This window comes from Taeniopygia guttata, chromosome 4, assembly GCF_048771995.1.
Source record: "Taeniopygia guttata chromosome 4, bTaeGut7.mat, whole genome shotgun sequence".
Lineage (NCBI taxonomy): Eukaryota > Metazoa > Chordata > Aves > Passeriformes > Estrildidae > Taeniopygia > Taeniopygia guttata.
The window spans coordinates 31,946,887-31,966,492 of record NC_133028.1 but is presented as its reverse complement, the minus strand read 5'-3'; the positions used below and the strand labels follow the sequence as shown (position 1 = coordinate 31,966,492).

Below are 19,606 nucleotides of genomic sequence, written 5' to 3'. Positions count from 1 at the left end.
GTGTTGCAGTCACAAGGAGATCCGTGAGCTTACAGGCTCCAACTGTTGACATGTTGGAGGAGAGTTGGTGACCATACACTGTGTGCTCCTGGAGATACTGTGTTTGGGGCAGGTACCCTGGCTGAGATTTCTCCATTAAGTGTTTTTGTAAAAAGCATATTCTTCACTGAAATGTTTTTGCATGCATTGAAATTCTATTCTTCAAGACAGAGTTTGACTTGACACGGTCCTGATCAACCTTATCTAAATTGGCCAGGATTTGAGTAGAGGTACTGACCAGATGAATTCATGAGTTCTCTTCCAATCTAAGTTGCTCTTTGTTTCTTCTTTATTTTCTAAATTACTTTTGTTTAAAACTAACACCCCGAATAAATAATACTTTTTCTGTTCAAATTAGAGCATCCAAATGTTTGGAAAAAAAAAAAAAAAAGTCTTTAGCTCTAAAAATGTTAACCAGACTAGTACTCAGAATTAAAATGCATTTCAGTTAAACATATTGATTGTAGATAGCTTTTTCCACTTAAAACATGGAAGTATTTTAATTTTTTATTCAGCATAAACAAGCTTTTTAAAACTAATTTGTGGACTACAGTTCTTTTTTTCCTTAGCTCTAGATGGAACTTACTCCTATACATAACATGCAACTTAGTTTTTTAGCTAATGAAGTATTGAAGACTTGGTCAAGCACCACTGAATCCAGCAGGTGCACTGGTAATGGGAAGGATCTGGCTCACAGTGCCAAGTCTACAATGTGCCATAGATGTGGGGTAGTCATACTTGTCTATTTCAGTATGCAATACATGCACTTACATAGTGTCCCTCACATCTCACCTGAAAGAAGAGGAATTCTGAGAAGCAAATTTTTGGGAGCTACATCTGTAATTTCCAGCCTAATGGAAAAGACTTTCTGGGGAAGCTGAACTGTTTCATTCAGGATGTCTCTGTTTTGAAGCAGCTTATGTAGTTGAAGCATATTTTAATGGGGGAGCTTATCAGTTAAATCAGGTTTGTGATAAAGGGACAGTTTGAGGAACTGCCTTTTTTTTCTGTGTAGTATTCTGTGGGAGAAGCAGCTTAGGCATCCAAAGTAACAAATAACTACTGCTTTATATGTGACAAGGCATTTTAAGAATAGTTCTGGTGAATTTGGATATAAATGCTTTGTTGGAAGAAGAATAAAAGTAGAATATTTTTCTTGACACTCTGATTTTCAGTGATTCCATCTTGTAGCTTAAGGTCACCTGCACATTGGAAGTGACTAGAACTTCTCTTGGGGTTTTTTCTAGCACTTTATTAATGGCCTACTAGTTAAATAATAATTGATATGTCTGAAGTGTAGGAGATAAGTGGAGAAATAAACAGAGAAGAGAATACCTAACAAGACGCTTTACTGGAGTTGTTTGTTCAGCATATTCCAGGCTGCACATTGGCATAACTAGCTGTTTGCTGGGGAGGGGGAGACCAAAGAGTCCTACACAGTTTTATGCACTTCCTGATATGTGTTTACTGTTATTTCTAGGAGTTCCAACACCCAGTCCAGAAATCCTTCGACATACTTTGAATATGCTTGTACGGGAGAGGAAAATATACCCAACTCCGGATGGTTATTTCATTGTAACCCCACAGACTTACTTTATAACACCATCTCTCATAAGAACTAACAGTAAATGGTACCATTTGGACGAGAGGATACCTGACAGGTCTCAATGTACCTCTCCACAACAAGGAACTATAACTCCCTCCACCTCGGGATGTGTCAGGGACCGAACACTACCCAAAAACCACTGCGACTCCTGCCACTGTTGCAGAGAAGACATGCACAGCATGCATGCATCTACCCTACAGAGGAAATCAGCAAAAGACTGTAAAGACTCATACTGTCCTCCTTCATTATGTCAGGTCCCACCTACTGAGAAAAGTAAAAGTACTGTCAATTTTTCATATAAATCAGAGACGCTCACAAAGCCTAAGGATGTAGAAAAGCAGTCTAAGAAATTTGGACTCAAATTATTCCGATTAAGTTTTAAGAAGGATAAGACAAAACAGCTGGCAAATTTCTCTGCCCAGTTTCCTCCAGAAGAGTGGCCACTAAGGGACGAGGACACCCCTACCACTATACCTAGAGAGGTAGAAATGGAGATTATTAGGCGCATTAACCCAGACTTGACTGTGGAAAATGTCATGAGACACACTGCACTAATGAAGAAACTTGAAGAAGAAAAAGCTCAACGAAGCAAAGCAGGGTCTTCAGCTCACCACAGTGGACGAAGTAAAAAGAGCAGGAATCACAGAAAGTCTCATGGGAAATCGAGGTCACACAGCAAGACCCGGGTGTCCAAAGGAGACCCATCAGATGGCTCTCATTTGGATATACCTGCTGAGAGGGAGTATGAGTTCTATGATCCCTTGACTCGATCCCCACGGGAAGGCTGTTTTATAATAGAACACAAGGGAGATAATTATATAATGCACAGCAATCCTAACATGATTGAATCTCACTTTCCCATGACACCAGAGTGGGATGTGTCTGGTGAACTGGCTAAAAGAAGAACTGAAATGCCTTTCCCTGAACCTTCCAGGGGAAGCTCCCACTCCAAGGTCCATCGGAGCCACAGCCATACGCAGGATAGAAGATCAAGGAATGAGCGGTCCAGTAAGGCTAAAGAAAGGTCTAGATCCATGGATAACTCCAAGGGACCTCTGGGCTCAGCTACGTTAGGTACACCTGAAGATATAGGTGAAGGCTGTAGCCCAGATGACCAAACAACTAGCCAAACCTACATTGATGATAGTACCTTAAGACCATCGCAGTCGCTCAGTCATCAAAGGGCTCTGATTTCATCCGCAAGCTACAAAGAGACTTGCATCCCTGAAATAGCTGGTGGCAGTGTAGAAACCCCCAGTTCTTGTAGCCTATTGGAACAAGGCAAGCCTACAGAGAATTTGCCATCATATAGTGAGCTTAACTCCTGCACAACAAAATCTGCAGTTGATGACTATTTTCAGTGCAACACATCCAGTGAGACTGTGCTTACTGCTCCATCACCCCTGGGAAAGAATAAAGAGGATCATGATACACTAACAGGGACAGATGGGCTAAAAAAAATGACTCCTACAGAAAGACAGTCTCAACATATTGCTAGGGAGCCTGGGGTGCACAAGGAGGAGTCCCCAAAGGGCCCAAGCACTGGTTCAGTGATTGCTGGCCAAACTCCAGAGGTCATTGCTAACGGGCGGCTGGTTCAACACCATAGCACTGAATCAAGCAGCCTTGATAAGAGGAAAGAAATATTTAGCAAGGATACACTCTTTAAGCCTCTGCACAACACTCTTTCTGTGAATAGTTATCATAAGTCTAACACACCTTTGCTAAAGCCCCATCAAAAGACCTCCTCTGACACATTGCCCGTCAGATGTGAGAAGCTTGAACAAGCGATGGTCACCTCAGTCACACAAGTCATGCCTGTTTCTCAGAGACAGCAAGAGACAACCGGGAACCAGGAGGCCTCCTTTGACTACTACAACGTATCTGATGATGATGACTCAGAGGAAGGAACCAACAAAAATGCCGAGGAAGAAAAGAACAGGGATGACGTTGGTACGATGCAATGGCTCCTAGAGAGAGAAAAGGAAAGAGATCTACAGCGAAAGTTTGAGAAGAATCTTACTCTTCTCACCCCAAAGGAAACGGAAAATAGCAACAACCAGAGAGCCACCCACTCAGCCCGCCTGGACAGCATGGACAGCAGCAGCATTACTGTGGACAGCGGGTTCAACTCTCCACGGTAGGACTGTCACATTCATTGCAGCTTTACAGACTAGGAAGTTCCATTTATGGTTTTATGGGTGTGTGATATTGGTGACAGAATGTAGGGCTGTATTAAAAAATTTCACATGTTTTCAGACTGTTTTTTCTACAGCTCTGGAATCCTCTATTCAGATGTATGGGTTTCCCACCACACAGTAAGAAACCAATGACCATTTGCAGCACTGACTCTGTATTAGTTCATTTTCTGTTTGCCGAAAACCTCCCTGTATGCTTTTTTTCTGTATTAAACTTGTATTTGCTTTTAGAATAAAAGGGATGAGCTCCTGCATACTCTTCCCTTCCCTTTCTCTCTAAGATACCATCAACAAGACTAATGAAAAGACTAGGCGTGACCAGGTGACATAATCTTTGGCTCAGACAAAAAGAAAAACAAATTATATTGTTTTGTGTCTGGGCTTCCTTGTTTGTTTTCTTCAAAAATTTTGGAAGTGTATCTGGTCACCATTTCAAACTGGTGAGACTGGAATAGCCACTCCTCCTACAAATTAAAAGTGCTAAGGATATTTGAACTTCAGATGTGACTTAACACTGCTGAGAGAGAGGTGTCTTGTCTAAGATACTTGGAAAGAGAGTCCAGATGTTTGTGTGTGGTGGTACTGGTTAGTAATTGCTGTTCCAGGGATTTCAGGCATCGTGGAAGTCTCAGTGTGCATGAAGTCTTACAATGTAGGGAGGAGAAGGAGAGAGTTGTTGGTGAATTCCCTGTCCTGGAGATTTCAAAAGTTCATTTCCAGGTTAAGAATCCTTTATGCTAGCCTTCTTCCTTGTCTGTCTGACCTTTGGCAGTCCTAGGTCCTTGATGGAATGGAGCATGATGTGTTTTGTTTGGCCTGCATAGCAACTCATCAGAGTTCAGAACAGTGACTCTAAGAACACAGAAATAATTTACAGTAGTAATTTTCTTAGAGTGGCTTACTTGAGCTTAAATTATTTATTGCCTGTGTTTAAAAATAAAACCTTTGAGACTGATTTTGTATTATGTGAAAAAAATAGGGTGGGTTTTTTTTGGGTTTTTTGTCACTTTTTTTATTTTCCCCTGTAAATGGTTTTCTTGTTCATCAGAAGTATATATATATATATTTACATCAAGAGCAAAGGCACTCAGAAAGGCACATGAAGGATTTCCTGTTTCTATGCAGGACTAAATTTCAATTTCAGTTGAAGTCCTGTCACTCTGAAAGAAATTCCTTTGGATTTGATGGTTACTCAGACTTATGTTAATGACAAGACAGAAATTAGAGAGCCTAATGCAGCATGCAGTGATGTATCAAACTCAGGCGAGATTCTAGCTAATGTATATTTTTTCTGAGCAAAAAACCTGAAAAATTGTTTGAGTAAATCATACCACTAACACTGAGTCTACTCTAAAAAAGAAGCTTGAGAAGGCTTTGAATTTATATTATTGATTGTTCTGCAGATGCCTGACATCTTTCTCACACAGAATTGTTGTATGAAACTGTTTGCACTTTTCTTTTTTAAATGGGATGTCTTCCAGTAGTTAAAGTGCTATACTTGCAGTCAGTTTTTGTGGGGGAGTATGTTGTGGTGTTTGCTTCTTGCTCAGCCTGTCTCACTCCACAGAGTATGAGAGTCACCTCCAGGATAGGGTATCAACTGGATTGAAAATCGGTTCTTGGGCTATTGTTTTGTATGCTAGCTAAATATCAAACTTGTGTTTCTGATTAATGCAATGGTAGACATTTTCTTCCCTAATTATTTACACAAAAGCTAAAATTTATGTTAAACTTAACTAGCAAGAGAACAGGATGTGGTGAACATACTGGATTTAGTGCTGCTATACCACCTTGTTTAAATCATAAGGGAAACAGATGAGCACCTTTCAATTATATTTGTGTTCCACATCCTTTTTTTTTCTTTTTTTTTTTTTCTTCTTTTTTTTTTTTACTGTTTACTTATTAACAAATACCATTTTTTGGCAAAGTCACATCAAGTAAGCTTAAAAAAAACCAAACCCCAAACCAAAACATTCTGTAGTGTATTTTGTTTTGGGAGACTGGCCTACAGATAGGATAGAATAGGATATTTCAAAGCTTTTTCATAAGCTTTGCATCAAAATGATTAAATTTGGTGATTTTGCTAAGTTTAGGTTGCTTCTTTGTATAAGTCTCCAAAAATAAATTGAGCTGAAGGTGAATTCAGCCCTTTGGCTAAATAATAATGTTGTTATTATTATCCTACCTTATAATAAAAAATGTACTCCACGGCCTTTTTCCCAGAAATACAAAATAGCCATCCAGCATTTGGTAAGATTCAGGTAGGTGTGACACTGTCCTTCAGCAGATGCCATGGGAAGAATATAAGAACATGTTGTGCATAAAGTGATGTTCCTCAGGTATGTTCTTCTAGCTTCCACTGGTGATATAACTCTGCTTCCTGAGGTGGGGTGGTATCTTTTAATTCAAATTGAAGTATGCAACATTGTTTGGGGAACCAAAATTACCAATTTCACACGATAAAAGAAAAAAAAATATTTTTAAACCTGATAAATTGAAAGAAGGACAGTGACAAAAATTTAGAAAGAAATGGCTGCAGTTAAAAAGATTAGCAATGGGCATTTGACTTGCAAAATGTGTGCAAAATGTGTGAAGGTATTAATCACCATTGGGAAAAAAAAAGCCTCACAATATTTCGTGCATTGCTTTTATGCAAGTTATATATAGTAAATGTTAGCTGTCAAGATTAAAGTTATTTCTTTATTTTTAGAGTTTATATAGTACTGTTGCTCCTGTCACCTAAAGGAAGCTAATTTTGGCACTACTCTGCATGCAAAATTTTCAATGCAGTTTTTGTGTATGCGTGTTGTAATGGTTGGTTTGTAATACCAGAGTTGAGCATGTCTGAACATCTGGAATTGGTGGTCCCAAAAAGAATAATACAATACTAAATAATCTCTGAAAACTAAGATTTGCATCTATTTTCATTAAAAAGCAGAGGGAGAAGAATAAAAAATGAGCAAGAGAAGTGCACCATACATCATTGCAGCTCACAGGAATCATTTACTCTGTGTGTTACCCATCATAGCTCTTTGGAACTCTGGACAATAAAACAATCATTGGCAGAAAAATATCGGTACTATCCATTTTGGTCAGTTTAAAAGATCTGTGAGAGTTTTCCTAGAAGCCTCATTGATTTTCCAGACTCAGTCAGTTTAAGATTATTTAAATCTGCCCTGATGACTAGGAAAAGGTTTTTTTTCTTCCCTTATGCTATGCACTGACACATTTCTCCCCTGCCACATCTAAAGCTGTGCATTCCTACTTTTCCCTTGATGCTAGCACTAATGTTGTTTTTTGTTCTTAGGGCTAGTATTTAACTGAGAGCGGTTCCTGATCTGTCTGGCTGCCTGCAAGTCAGGGAAGCAGCAGAAACATGTGGCAGGGTCAGGTCAGGTCCACACGAGGCAGGCAAGAGCTACCCCTTTCAGTGCAGGTAAATTTAGGTTGACTTGAAACTGACTATGAAATTTTTGTCATTAGTATCCTTGTTTCTAGTGTTTATTTAATAACTGCATTCAGTCCTCTAAATGTATTCTGCAAACATCTCCATAGTAAGTGGTGATGTTATTTTACAAAGAAGTAGGGGTAGAGGTGAAGAATACATGACCAGGGGGCCACATGGATATTTAAAAGCAAATTTGCTCCTGAACAGGCACACATTATGTAGAGATCAAATATTTTTCAATAGTGTAAAGACAATAGAAACAGTAGTACTGATAAAAGTACCCTTAGCATGTCATGGCTGAGCTTTTTAAAAGCTGTAGACTAAAATACAAGCTTCTCTGCGTTCATAATTAGATGTATCATTACAAGGCCTAATCTTTAAAAGTGTTAAGTGTCCTGTAACTATTGTGGTTAATTGATACTTTAGAACTAAAGGAACATTGCCCATTTTCTGAATGAAATATCAGCAGTAGTTGTTGTCCAGGGCAAGATCACAGACCAGGCAGTTAAGATTTCTCATTGTCTTGGTAAGTTGCAATCATCTCAGCTGCAAAGCAAAATTGAAACGTTATATTTAGAAGCATTGTGGGTTTAATGTACGGTAAAAATTTTATTTAATATTTTGTATACAAACACATAGGTAGAAGAGGAGACAACAGAGGATGCTGTGTTACATGATTGCTGTGCTAACTCTGTCTAGACACAGAGCTAATTTGATGGAGCTACTTTGTGCAAAACTGCACCAGTCAGGAAAGAAAACTAGCACATTCCAAGTGCAAGATGGAAGCTATTTCCTTGAGTGAAAAATCCAGATGCTTGATACTGGTTCAGCTTACAGTTCGTGTGACAGTTTCAGCTGTGCTTAGTGCTATACCTGTGTTATGGTATGATGACTGCTGAGCACCTCTGGGACGCATTTTGGGAGTAACATATGTGTACTGTCAAAATGCAATGTTTCATTGATGTGACATTACATACAAACAGAGGAAACCTATTATAAAACACTCTGTTCTCCTTTCCTGTCTGGTCAGTAGATATATAGGCATGTCATATATGAGTGTGTATATATATTTCTTTTCCATTCCAGTACTCGTGAGAGCCTGGCATCCAACACTTCAAGTATTGTTGAAAGCAACAGACGTCAGAACCCCGCTCTGAGCCCTGCACACGGTGGCGCAGGCCCAACATTCAACTTCCGAGCCACTGTAGATCCACCCACGAGTGAAGCTGAGAAACTGCAGAAACCTGGTAACTGCCTGCAAGCTTCTGTCACTAGTGTCTGATAGTCAGCCTGCCTCAGATCGTCATACAGCAAAGTTTACGACACTGGGACTGATGTTTACATCTTTGGGGAAAAATAACACAAGCATCTCAACCACAGTTTTAGTGTTCACTTAAACTGTGCTGCTATGTAGACTAGGGGCAACAAAGAAGTCTTTATTTCAAGGTATTGCTTTTCACATTTGCGGCTCTGTAGCAACAGAATAGCAGTAGGGATAATATGTACACTTTTTGCTTCACTTAATTGTAACTGAGCACATATATGAAAGTCTAGACACTGTAAGTGTAATCTGCATTTTCAATGTCCATGCAGTTGCCAACTTCATTTAAAAAAATGCCACAGATGTGTGATGCCCCTGGTCAGAGGCTAAACTCTGCTGCAGAGTTCATAATTTTTTTCTTCAAAAACTGAGCCACTGCTGAAAGTAACCAGCCAGGATCACCATGAGGAAAAACAATGCCAAACATGACAAGTCATGACCTCAGCTCTATATGTGAATTATTAATACTAATCAGTCATTTTCACTGTGCATTTTTGTGACACAATTTTACAAATACCTAGTTAAGCAAGTAAAAGGAGGTTTGGGGTTTGTTTTGATTTGCTTTTTTTCTAGGTATGGAGGGTGGGAAGGGAGGCAGCTTCTCCTTTTGTTTCAAAAATACAAGAGATGTTTACTTAATGAGACTTGTTACTTGACCTTCCGTAGTCATCTGTGAGGAGGTGGGCCTTTGCAGAGAGGGGGGAGTGGGGAGGGAAGGGAAAGATGTAACTGTCATGGAGCCACAATGTGGAGTGACACAAAATATATTAAATGTCTTCAGTATAATTCACTTATTTTAGAAAGATAATCTAATTCTTGTGTCACTTCTGGTATTGCAACTTGCCATTAATAGAGAAATCAGGATAACTAATTTCTTGGAACAAAAATATCCTTTATGATATAAATGACAAGTATGGCCTGAAGAATTGATTTCTTTCTAGTGGAAGGACATAAATCTATTTTATGTAGCTTATTAAATAGAGTGCCTAAATTAGGCTATTAAAATAGCATACAGTGTAATGATTATCAGAGAACAAAATTTAGAGAATTATAAACTTCTGGCCTTTTTATTCAGTGGATGTTATTTGCAATTTATCATTTTATGGACATGTCTGGTTTCTAGAAATTCAATGTGTCCACTTGGTTTGCAGTAGAAATCTGAGTCCTGCAGGCACGGTACATCTTAATTGCTCTCCCTAAACTATTACTTCAATGTAGTTAGTACTATACTAATTACTGCAGAGTAAATTCTACAGATAGTTGAACTCCAAGAGTAATTTTAGGTATAGGGTCACATTCTGCTCTGGTACTCATGCAACCTGGTAGTGCAACAAACTGACTTTTTTTATCAGAACAGACAAATTGGTGGAATAATAAAGATACTAAAATGTGCAACAGCTTCAAATTGTTTCATAGAAAAGGGACATTTACCCTATCTAGCTCTTGTAGTAAGCAGGTATGACACCCAACTGTACATATTAAACCCCAGTATTTTCATCAGGTTCTGGTGACATTTATTACTCTGTATACAAAGTCATTTGAGCTTCACTTATGTTCTCTATCGTCATTGGAATTCTTTACTGACGATTCAGCCTTATGTTACACCATCGGATAGAGATCATTTACTTATAAAACAGCTTTCTAACTCTGGACACAATCAGTTCTGTCAAGAATACACAGTCAATGCACAGGTCTGTTTTCATTGATTTCAGTGTATAATTTCCATTTCATAGGAGCAATAAGACCTTTCAGTGCACATAAAGGAAATTATTGTGCTTTTGGTTGGTTATCAAAGTCACTTGGCCTTTAGCCTTCTGCCTTATCATACCTTCCAAGATGTGCTCTAATTACCATAAAATGCTTTGCATGACGCATCTTATTATTCGATGTGTAACTCCAGCCGTACTTATTCCATGCAAACTGTAGAGTCAGAGTTCTTGTGGGGAATTGTCATATACTATGCAGTGGCTGACTGTGATTTTGTTTCTGAGATGAGCTCTGACATCAGTAGTATGTATCAATTCAGTAAATAAAAATGTCAAAATGGTAAAAAAATTTACAGTGATGATCTGAAATACTAATGGCAGTATTAAAATGTGAAGAGCAGAAACAGGTTTCACCTTTGAAGAAATAACTGTTTGTCATAAGCTAATCAGAATTTGTGCAGGCAGCTGGTTGTACAGAAGGCATAATTCCAACAAAATGTGATAGTACATACCTATAAACTGTATAGTATGTTATTTCTTAAAGTTCCCAGAGACCAGCAGACAACATAAATGTCATATTAATGTTGACATAGCATTGTACCAATATTAATGTGACTCTTTGAATATGGAATGTAAACAGAAGTTTCAGATAGAAACGTTCTAATCTTGATTTTTTTTTCTTTTAAAATCAACAATGGAAAATAAGAAAATTCCATCTTGAGGTTCTGGTAACAAAACCACGAGAGTGGAGCTTGAGTGCTTTATGTCACCCTAATCCTTTGATGAAATCATAGCCTTGTATTATGTGGTTGCTTATCTATCATTCTTCTAATGTATCAATTTAAAGGTTTACAGAGTTAGATTAGGTTGAATCTGTGTTGTGTTCAACTGTAAAGGGTCAACACAAATCTGTCGGCATTTTGCACACTTAATATGTATTATTATAATACAACATGTTACTTTTATGGTAATTTTTTTTACACATATAACTACCTCCATGAAGTTGATGAAATGCAGCAACATGAAAAGTGTATTGTACAAAGCAAGGTTAGAAACTTTGAAGCATTAGGTCATGGCGTTCTCTTGTGTGTCAAAGCTTGCATATGAAGTCATCGTGTTTCCATTGCCACAATTTCCTTCTACAATGTTAAAAAGATGGCTTTCAGATGAGTCACTTAAAGACTTTGACAAGGCTGCATAATTGGGATAAAAGTGAAAGGGAGGCTGAAACCTTCCATCCTCTCCCCAGTTACTGCTAAAATTTTTGCCTGGTAGAACTTGAAAATGTATTTGTAATTTAGTAAATTAGAAACATCTACAGTCTATGAAATATGATTGACAGTTTGGGGTTTAACAGAAGACACTCTGGGTATTTTCTTGGCAGCCTTCAGATACTTGGGGCCCTATTTTGCCTCCATCTTTGTCAACATTAGTACGTCATGGTTTCTCTGAACTGGCAAGGGTGTTTAAACAGCTCTTCCTTTAATGATATGCACTCTGGTCTCTAGATTGTGTGCATCTAAAGCATTTGCTCCTATAGAAATTACCAACAGCCTTTAACTGATGTTGCTGGGAGCAGTATTAGGGTCCCTACTCGAGGTATATGCCTATTGTTCAAAGAACATGGGCAAGCTTCCAAGAGAAATTAAGCTAGCTTTTGAAAAGTAGCCAGCTGCAGCAAGCCACCTTTCAAGAGGAAAGATTTTTCCAAAAACCAAAGGAAGAAAGTGGCAGTTGAACCTAAGCAGATCACATTATATACACCGACTTATGAACACCTTTCAGCAAATCTAGTACCATTATCCTGATGCAAATTAATATACAATCATCAGTTGAGCTAATTTTGCCATTTTAAGTACTTCAGTTAAAATTTAGAAGAAATCATTAGCCATTTGACTCCCAGCACCACTGTAAAATGACTGTTATATGCGAAACAGTGTTCACTCAACTTTAAAAATAAAAATGTATTGGAAAACAAATATTTTAATGAAAACCGTGGCCGATGTGTTTGCCAGCAGTAGTCATTGTTAGGAAAGAGAACAAGCAAACCAGTATTCAGAGGCCATCTTGAACACAGATAATACTTTGCACTTAAATCACACCTTTTTGCCTGAGGGTCTCGAAGCACTTGCCTGTGAGGTAGGCAGAGTTCACTGACCCTGCTTTTTGTCTGGGCCCATTGGAAAAAGCAAAGGCTAAGAGTCTGCAGACTAACTTATTAACTAGTTGCTTTTTTAAAAGCTACTGAAGGAAGTTTAACAGTTAACCAAAGTGTTTAATGTCTATATTCTGAAATTATTCTTTTGACACATTCAGTTTGTTTAAGTAAGAAACTGCTTTACAGCCCCGTAGACACTCTTGGACTAGCAGTTCCAGAAACAATTTTGCAGTTGTACGAGTACTGGCAGCAGTGGTTTTAGAAACAGTCATGTTAATTAAAAATTTGTTTTTCAAATACATTTTATAGTGTTTTTCCCAACACAATTATTCAAATTGATGTGCTGAGAAAGCAAATAGCACTCCTGATCTGGTGTCATACCCACAGTTTACAATTCTCTTTGCTCTTCTGAAGAAAACTGTACAGTATTAGAGAGAAAAGTTCTATTTTTTACAAAATTCTTTAAAAAAAAAGGCTATATATCTAAAATGTTTCCCCCAGCATAAGTAAAGTGCATCATTGCTGCATGAGACACATGCAGTGGACCCACCAAAAGCCAAGCTGGTGCTAGAAGAAAATGGGACTATCACACTTCTTTAATAAAAGAAACGCTCTAAACATTGGTTCCAGTTATGTGAGTGTAAATCTGGCATAACTCCCCTGATCTCTGAGGATCTGAGAGAGATGGGAATGGGTCGTTAACTCCATTGAAGCTCAGGTCTGAGCTGAGGGTTTCCGTGTTCCTCCCCCTGGCCCCGAGACACTAAACGCAGAGCAGGAGCAGAAGGCCACGCACCTGGCTTTGGAAGGGCAGCCTGGGCTGAATCCCTGCTGAAATGCACAGCCACCCAGCCGGGATCCGTGACAGCCGCCGGCGTGCCCCACCTCGGAAGGGTGATTTTCCATGTGGTGCACTGCCCTCGTGTTGTATATCGGTTAGAGTCACCCAAAGGATACCCACCCAGATGTATGAAAGGGCCCTTGGAGTAATTGGCACAGATGTTACTTTTATGTGTGGAGGAGATTTTAAGTTTAAAGGGATCATAATTCTGCAGGTAATTTTCTGTGAGTGACTGAATGTGGCTGTTGCATTAGGTTTAAATGAGTTAATAAATGCAAGTGGGACTTACTGTATGTTAGAAGGGAGTTTTGCAGCCAAGACTGCCTTGTATAAATGTGTTTGCACTGAAAAAAAAATTTAAAAATTACTTGGTCTCTGGTTGCTGTAAAGGTCATCCAAGATGGATGTTCTGTTTATATTGTATAGTATTTCATATGAAATAATTGCAGTTCATGAAATGTCTTCCCTAACGTTACTGATTTATAACAGCACATTTGTAACATGGTTTTTATTGTGTCAGTGTACCATATTGTAAATGATGATTACTTGTCATGCTTAGTATAATAATTTAAAGGGAAAAAAAGGACAGGGATTTTTGTAAGTCTATATTTGAAAGTCCCTCCATATGGTAATATTGTGTTCATGTTGTTTATGTAGTGTTGTGTGAAATATCCATTTTGGATTGTGTTACTTTTTAAGATATTAAATAACATTTGGTTATATGTTCTAAGTGGATTCTTTGCACTCATCGGTGATTTTTAGAGAGTATACTTATATTTCCATTTAACATGCTGTTTCTCTCCCTCACTTAGGAAACTTTGCACAACAAACCAGAAATCTTAGATAAACAAACACTGTAACAACTTGCTGTGTTCCCCTATGCTTTTTTGGGCTATAAAGGTCTTTGGGCCATTAAGAGTGCAAGGGAGAAAACACACCTTTTTTTCTGGCTTGGACTGGATGTGAAGTTAACAGCTGCAGGAGGAGTGTGATCTCCACTGAATGGGAGTGTCCAGCTGAGATGCACCCAAGCTCCAAGAAATGAGAAGTCCATTAGGACCTCAATGCCAAGGGCAAGAGGTGTCACATCCCTCTTTTACTCTCCTCTCCATCCTCGTGAGCTAAAGGAGGACCCAGTGCACCCAAGAGAGAGGGTTCTAGAAAGGAGTTTTTTTAACATTCTTCAAGAAAACTGATAGCTGCTGATTGGAAAGGCCCAAGTGGACAATGTAATATGCAAGTGCCATTTGCCAATTTTCCACCACCACTTGGAAGAAGGTTTGGGGGAAGTTTAGGGTCCAGGAGATTTACCAGAGCTGTGCCATGAGAACATTTACAATATTTGTAAGACAAAAAACAGAAAGAATCTCTTGGAAATAGGTGTTGTTTTGAGCACCTTGGCTTGTCACCTGCTAGTGGCACAAACTAATACCACACTGTTCGTAGTCTTACCTCATTACCCTTCATGCATCTGCTTCCACTTTAATCCATATTCATGAAATCGTGCGTTTTGAATTACAGGGGCAAAAAATCCCAAAACCAGATAGGATTTGGTTAGGGCTTTATGCCAGCATTAGTGCTTTGCACAGGCAAAGTCAATTTGAGGTTTTGGTAGACTCAGACTTTCGAGGCCTTTTCAGTATTACTGGAGAAGTTTGCAAGCACTATTTCCTCCTCACAGAGCACTTTGTTTCTTTCTTTGTGGTATGCTTGTATTTTAGGTGCTAAATTAGTCTAATCATTAATTAGAAAGAAACTACTGCTGTCCACAGTTACCACACCATGCAGTTTAAAACTTGCTTGCAAGCCTGGCTTGAATTCTCTTTATACTTACTCTGCTGACAGGTAAACTAAAGATCTTTCTCAAGTGACATCTTTTTGTTCAAACATGTCCTGTAACATACTGAAAGTGTCTAGGGCCACTGCTTGGCTGAAGAGCTACTCTTGCTGTTCGGTCACACCTTTCTGCTGAGAGCACTGAGTAGATTTACATTCCTCAGTATCTGTGGGTATCTTATATCTGTATGATAACTGTTTAAAAGATCTTTTCTCCAGATCTTTTCGCCATCAGCCTCTCAGCTGTTTCTTTAGTCTCTTGTTTTCTTTATAACTTACTTTCTATAATGTCCTTCTATTGAATCCCCTCATGTTCTGCTTCTTTTTGACATTTACTTTCCTTCAGGTTGGGGGAGTTTTTTCCCTACATGTTACTTAACATGACAGTTCTGGCCCGTTTCTCATCCTACCCTCTCAAAACATCATTCTGATCTTAAGAGTGTCTTTTTCCCACTTTCCATTACTTTTCCTTTTTCACTTTCCCTGCTCATCAGAAAGACCTTAGAGAAGAAAAGGTGGTTAGCTGCTTCAGGAAAGGTGCAGTGCTCCTGTCAGCACCCCTTCAAGTCATGCTGTTGCAGTTTTTAATTTTAAAAATGTTTAGGAATGTAAATATAGCCCCATATTTTTGTCCTTTCAGTTCTCTTCCTCCTTTTGTCTGCTGTTCCTGTTTTTATTAAAAGACTATGTGCTATTCTGTCCAGCATCTCTGTGATTTGAGGACTCAAAGAGAAGACACAAAATCCCTAACTGTACTGGAACACCAGGTCACATCTGTCTTCCTCAGGGCATCAAGCAAGGCCTCAGGTAAATGCTTAAAAAAGCAATTTATTCAACTGTGCTTTGTAGACTGGATATGAAGAAAATGGCCTCTACTTACTAGCCTTTCCTAAACTCTTGGAAGGAGCCCATGGCTCAGACACTCGTGCTCACTGTAGCTGGTACTTGAAGAGAGAAGGGTTTTGAGCAGTCAGTGGTGCTGGGGCTTTGATAATTGTCTACAGTTTTGTATGGAGATGGCTGAGCTTGCATTTATGAGCAACTTTCTTCTATGCCCATAGGTCCTCATGTTTAGCAAAGTATTTTTAGCCCATCTGTCAAAAAAGTGATGAATGAGGACAAGGAATGGGAAATCCCAAGTACTTTTATTTAACATCTTTTTTCTTCTCTCTCATCCTAATAAGCACATAAAACCTAACCCTGTTCTGCCAGCTATATGAAAGTAAGCAAAGACAGTAAATAAATTTACCAACATGGCTGTGCATGAAACACTGAAATAGTTACATACTTTGCTTGCTTGCTTGCTTGCTTGCTTGCTTAGGGAAACCTGAAGCCTTTTGTTTTGAGTTCTCTCCATCTCTTTCCTCTTGTCCCTGTGTTTGTTTCCGGTCAGATTAGGCCAGTTGCCTTCTGAGTGCCAAAGAGGGTCACTCTGGCAGGAAACTGCAAAGTGGCAGCTTCCAGTGTGTTCAGTAGTGTACCAGTAGTGAGAGGACAAGCCAGAACCAGGGCCTCTCCTGTGGATATAGGCTTTCCTTATGCAGAGGTCAAAAGGTACACCAGCACTGGCACTTCAGCTGCAAGCCCTTGTTCCAGCAATGGCTGTCCTGGGTGCCCCCACACACCGTGCTGCGGTTCGAGTTGCAGTCTCAGCACAGATGGGCTACACCACTTGCTGATGAAACTTCTGTACCAGAGGATGCACATCTGGAGAAGAGTCACAGCACTACAGCCTTTTTGGATCCTATTAACTGGGTTTTGGAAAATGAGAACCTAAGTAATTAACTTTACAGGCCAGCTTGTGCACTGGAAGAGTCTGAATGCATATCACACCCATGACCCATGTACCTGGAGCCTGCTGTTGCTGTCTGCACCACACACACACTGAGCGTGTACCACTGGGCAGTGGCTGCCAGGAGTCGCCAGCAAGACTGCAAACTTAAGGGCTCACAAGTACAAACCTTTGGGCTAGGTGTTCCACAGTGAGGTTGTCCTCTTCCCTCTGCACCACTGTTCCTTCTCAGTAGCCTTGAACCAAATCCCCAGACTCAGCTTCCTCTCTGAAAAGCTGTGGGGCCCCAGCCCCTTGCTGCCACTCACCCCCATCATGGGGAGGCTGTGATGAGCGAGAGGCTCTTCTCTGTCCAGATTAGTGCAAGCCTCTGGCTTGGGCCCAAGGTGAAGCTTTCAGAGAAGTCTTATTGTGCATCCTGCTGCAGTTTAATGTGCTTCTTTGTGGCACAAGCTGATGATGACTTTAGGATACTTGTAACTGGTCCAGCTGTAAAATGCACCTAAAGCATGACCCTGGCACTGCTCAGTAAAACAGCAACCACCTATTATTTTTTCCCTCTTCTTTTTTAACCTAGACAAAGCGGTATGTTTTTTCTTCTAAAGGAGTGCTGAAAATTCCCAGGGGACTCTGAAGTCTGTGGCAGAAGCATCAGCTCAGGCAGGAGGAGAGGGCCAGGAACCATTTCTGGGAGATAGGTAGACCTTTTTTGATACAGAAACTAATGGAAGATTATTGCCTTAAAATATTTAGACCGTTGCCGTTTCAGAACTGTTTGTCTTTCTAAAAATTAGTTGCTTGGGATGTTGTGGAAGAGGAAGCTGCCTTTTTTGACACTAGATGAGTAGCAGGTCATCTGGTCCAGTCAGCTGAGACCACCGGGTTCTCAAGACAGAGAAGAGCAAGGGAGTTAGGGAGTTAGTCTCCCCTGCTGGCTTTTTTTTTTTTTTTTTTGCCTTTCTTTCTTTGTAAAAATAAAAAGAATAGTATAATCTCTAGACTATATTGGCATGTACTATGTGAATTCTGTGTCTCCTGACTGCTGTCTTGTGCCATGGATAATGCAGGCAGGGATTCAACTCTGGCATGGGTCTCCATGAACAGATGGGTTTGCAGGTTGAAGGAACCAGCTTCTGCACAGATTTCTTCCAAACTGGGATCTCTGCAACACAAAGGGAAGAGAAGGAGAGTGGATACCATTCTCCATAAGGAAAATGAGGCAACTGGAATATTAGGGCTTAAAATCCTGAGAGAGTCCACCAAAATGAAGAAAACTCGAGGGCAGAGGAATGCGAGTATGTACTTCTGTAACAGGGGATTCACAGTTAGGACCAGCAGCTGGAGAAGGAATATCAGTTCAAGACAGCAGAAAAAATTCTTTGCATTATTGGGAAGCTGGAGGATCCTGAACTCCCAAAAGCCAGCTGAGGTGGGGCAGGCAGGAGGAGTGTGTGCCTGCCTTCTTGGTTTATGCAGACTTAAAATAAATAGCAACTGATACTGGAATATTCTGATGTGTCTGTGGTTGTACTGTAAGCATGTGGTGTCCCTGAGCGCTGCCCAGCCGGGGCCAGGAGATGGTGCAGTCACTGAGGGCAGTCACGAGACACCACAGATTACAGGAGGAAGATGGATGAGCACCAATTTCTTCTCTTGTCCCTTCTTGGAGGCAGGGAAGTTTTGCTGTTGGCTCTGTTGGCCATGCGGGTGCATGAAACCTTTTAAACATCACTTGAAAGCTTCTCCATTTCTAGCTGTGATTGTCAAAGGAACTGGAAGGGGGATGCGGAACAAGTTCAGATCATTCTATAAGATTCACCATAATTCTCTTTGTTTGCCTATTGCCAGTTCCAAATTAGCCCATTATCATCCCTTTGAACAGAGGAGAAGTGCTGGCTGAGATAATCTTCACTCTGTGGCTGCTGCTGCTGGTGTGCTCAGTCCATCCTCAGGCTGTGTTCATGGCTCTCTCTGTTTGCATCCTTTCTCCCACCCTTGCAGGGTTTTTGGCAAAGAATTCCAGCTTTTTGAGGCTGGGTTTGCTCTTGGCCAGCTGGGGCCCTTGTCTCTGGCTGGGACCCTGGATGCTGAGCTTGTTATAAAATAATTTATTCAGTCTTAGGGTGTGTTTATCATGTGAAAGCTGTTAGAGAAGGTCTCTGTGCTGCAATGACTATCTGTGCCCAGGTACTGAGGTACTGTGGATGGTACTTTCATACAGTGAAGCTGCCCACCTGCCTTATTATTTGCCATTCTGGCTAGGATGGCACTGTTAGGACTGTCATGACCCACGCTGGTGGCAAGCAGCAAGTGTTGGAGGGGAACACAGAAAGAGAGCTCCTTTTACACAGAAAATTTCCTATGCTTCAACACTGTGCTGAAAATAGGGGCAACAAAACAAGACTTTTTTTTTTTTTTCAAGAGAGAAGAGAATACTCAGCTTCACAGAGTCAGGCAAGTGGCCAAGCAGCTCTTCACTAGAGAGATCTTTTTATTTAGAGGCTGAAACTAGTAAAGGACCTGTCCATTCTACCCTTTTATCAGCAGTCTCAAATGAAATGCTGTTTTGCTCAGCTTCCTGGAAGGATGCCAAAGCTTAACATTAACAGGAGTACACCTTTCCTGTGGACAAGGGGGGGGAGGAAAACAACAAAAAGGTAA

General features: G+C 40.0%; 1 protein-coding gene across 14 annotated transcripts in view; it reads left to right on the top strand.

The window, feature by feature from the left end:
* STOX2 (storkhead box 2) overlaps window positions 1–14,039 on the top strand; it is a 98,823-nt gene extending 84,784 nt beyond the window's left edge. For all 14 annotated transcript variants that reach the window (XM_072928325.1, XM_030271280.4, XM_030271284.4 and 11 more), the window contains 2 exons: window positions 1,520–3,785; window positions 8,378–14,039. In XM_072928325.1, coding sequence (XP_072784426.1) covers window positions 1,520–3,785; window positions 8,378–8,573 — 2,462 coding nt within the window. In that variant the 3' untranslated portion in view covers window positions 8,574–14,039. The remainder of the gene's footprint in view (window positions 1–1,519; window positions 3,786–8,377) is intronic.
* The last annotated feature ends 5,567 nt before the right edge of the window (window positions 14,040–19,606 follow it).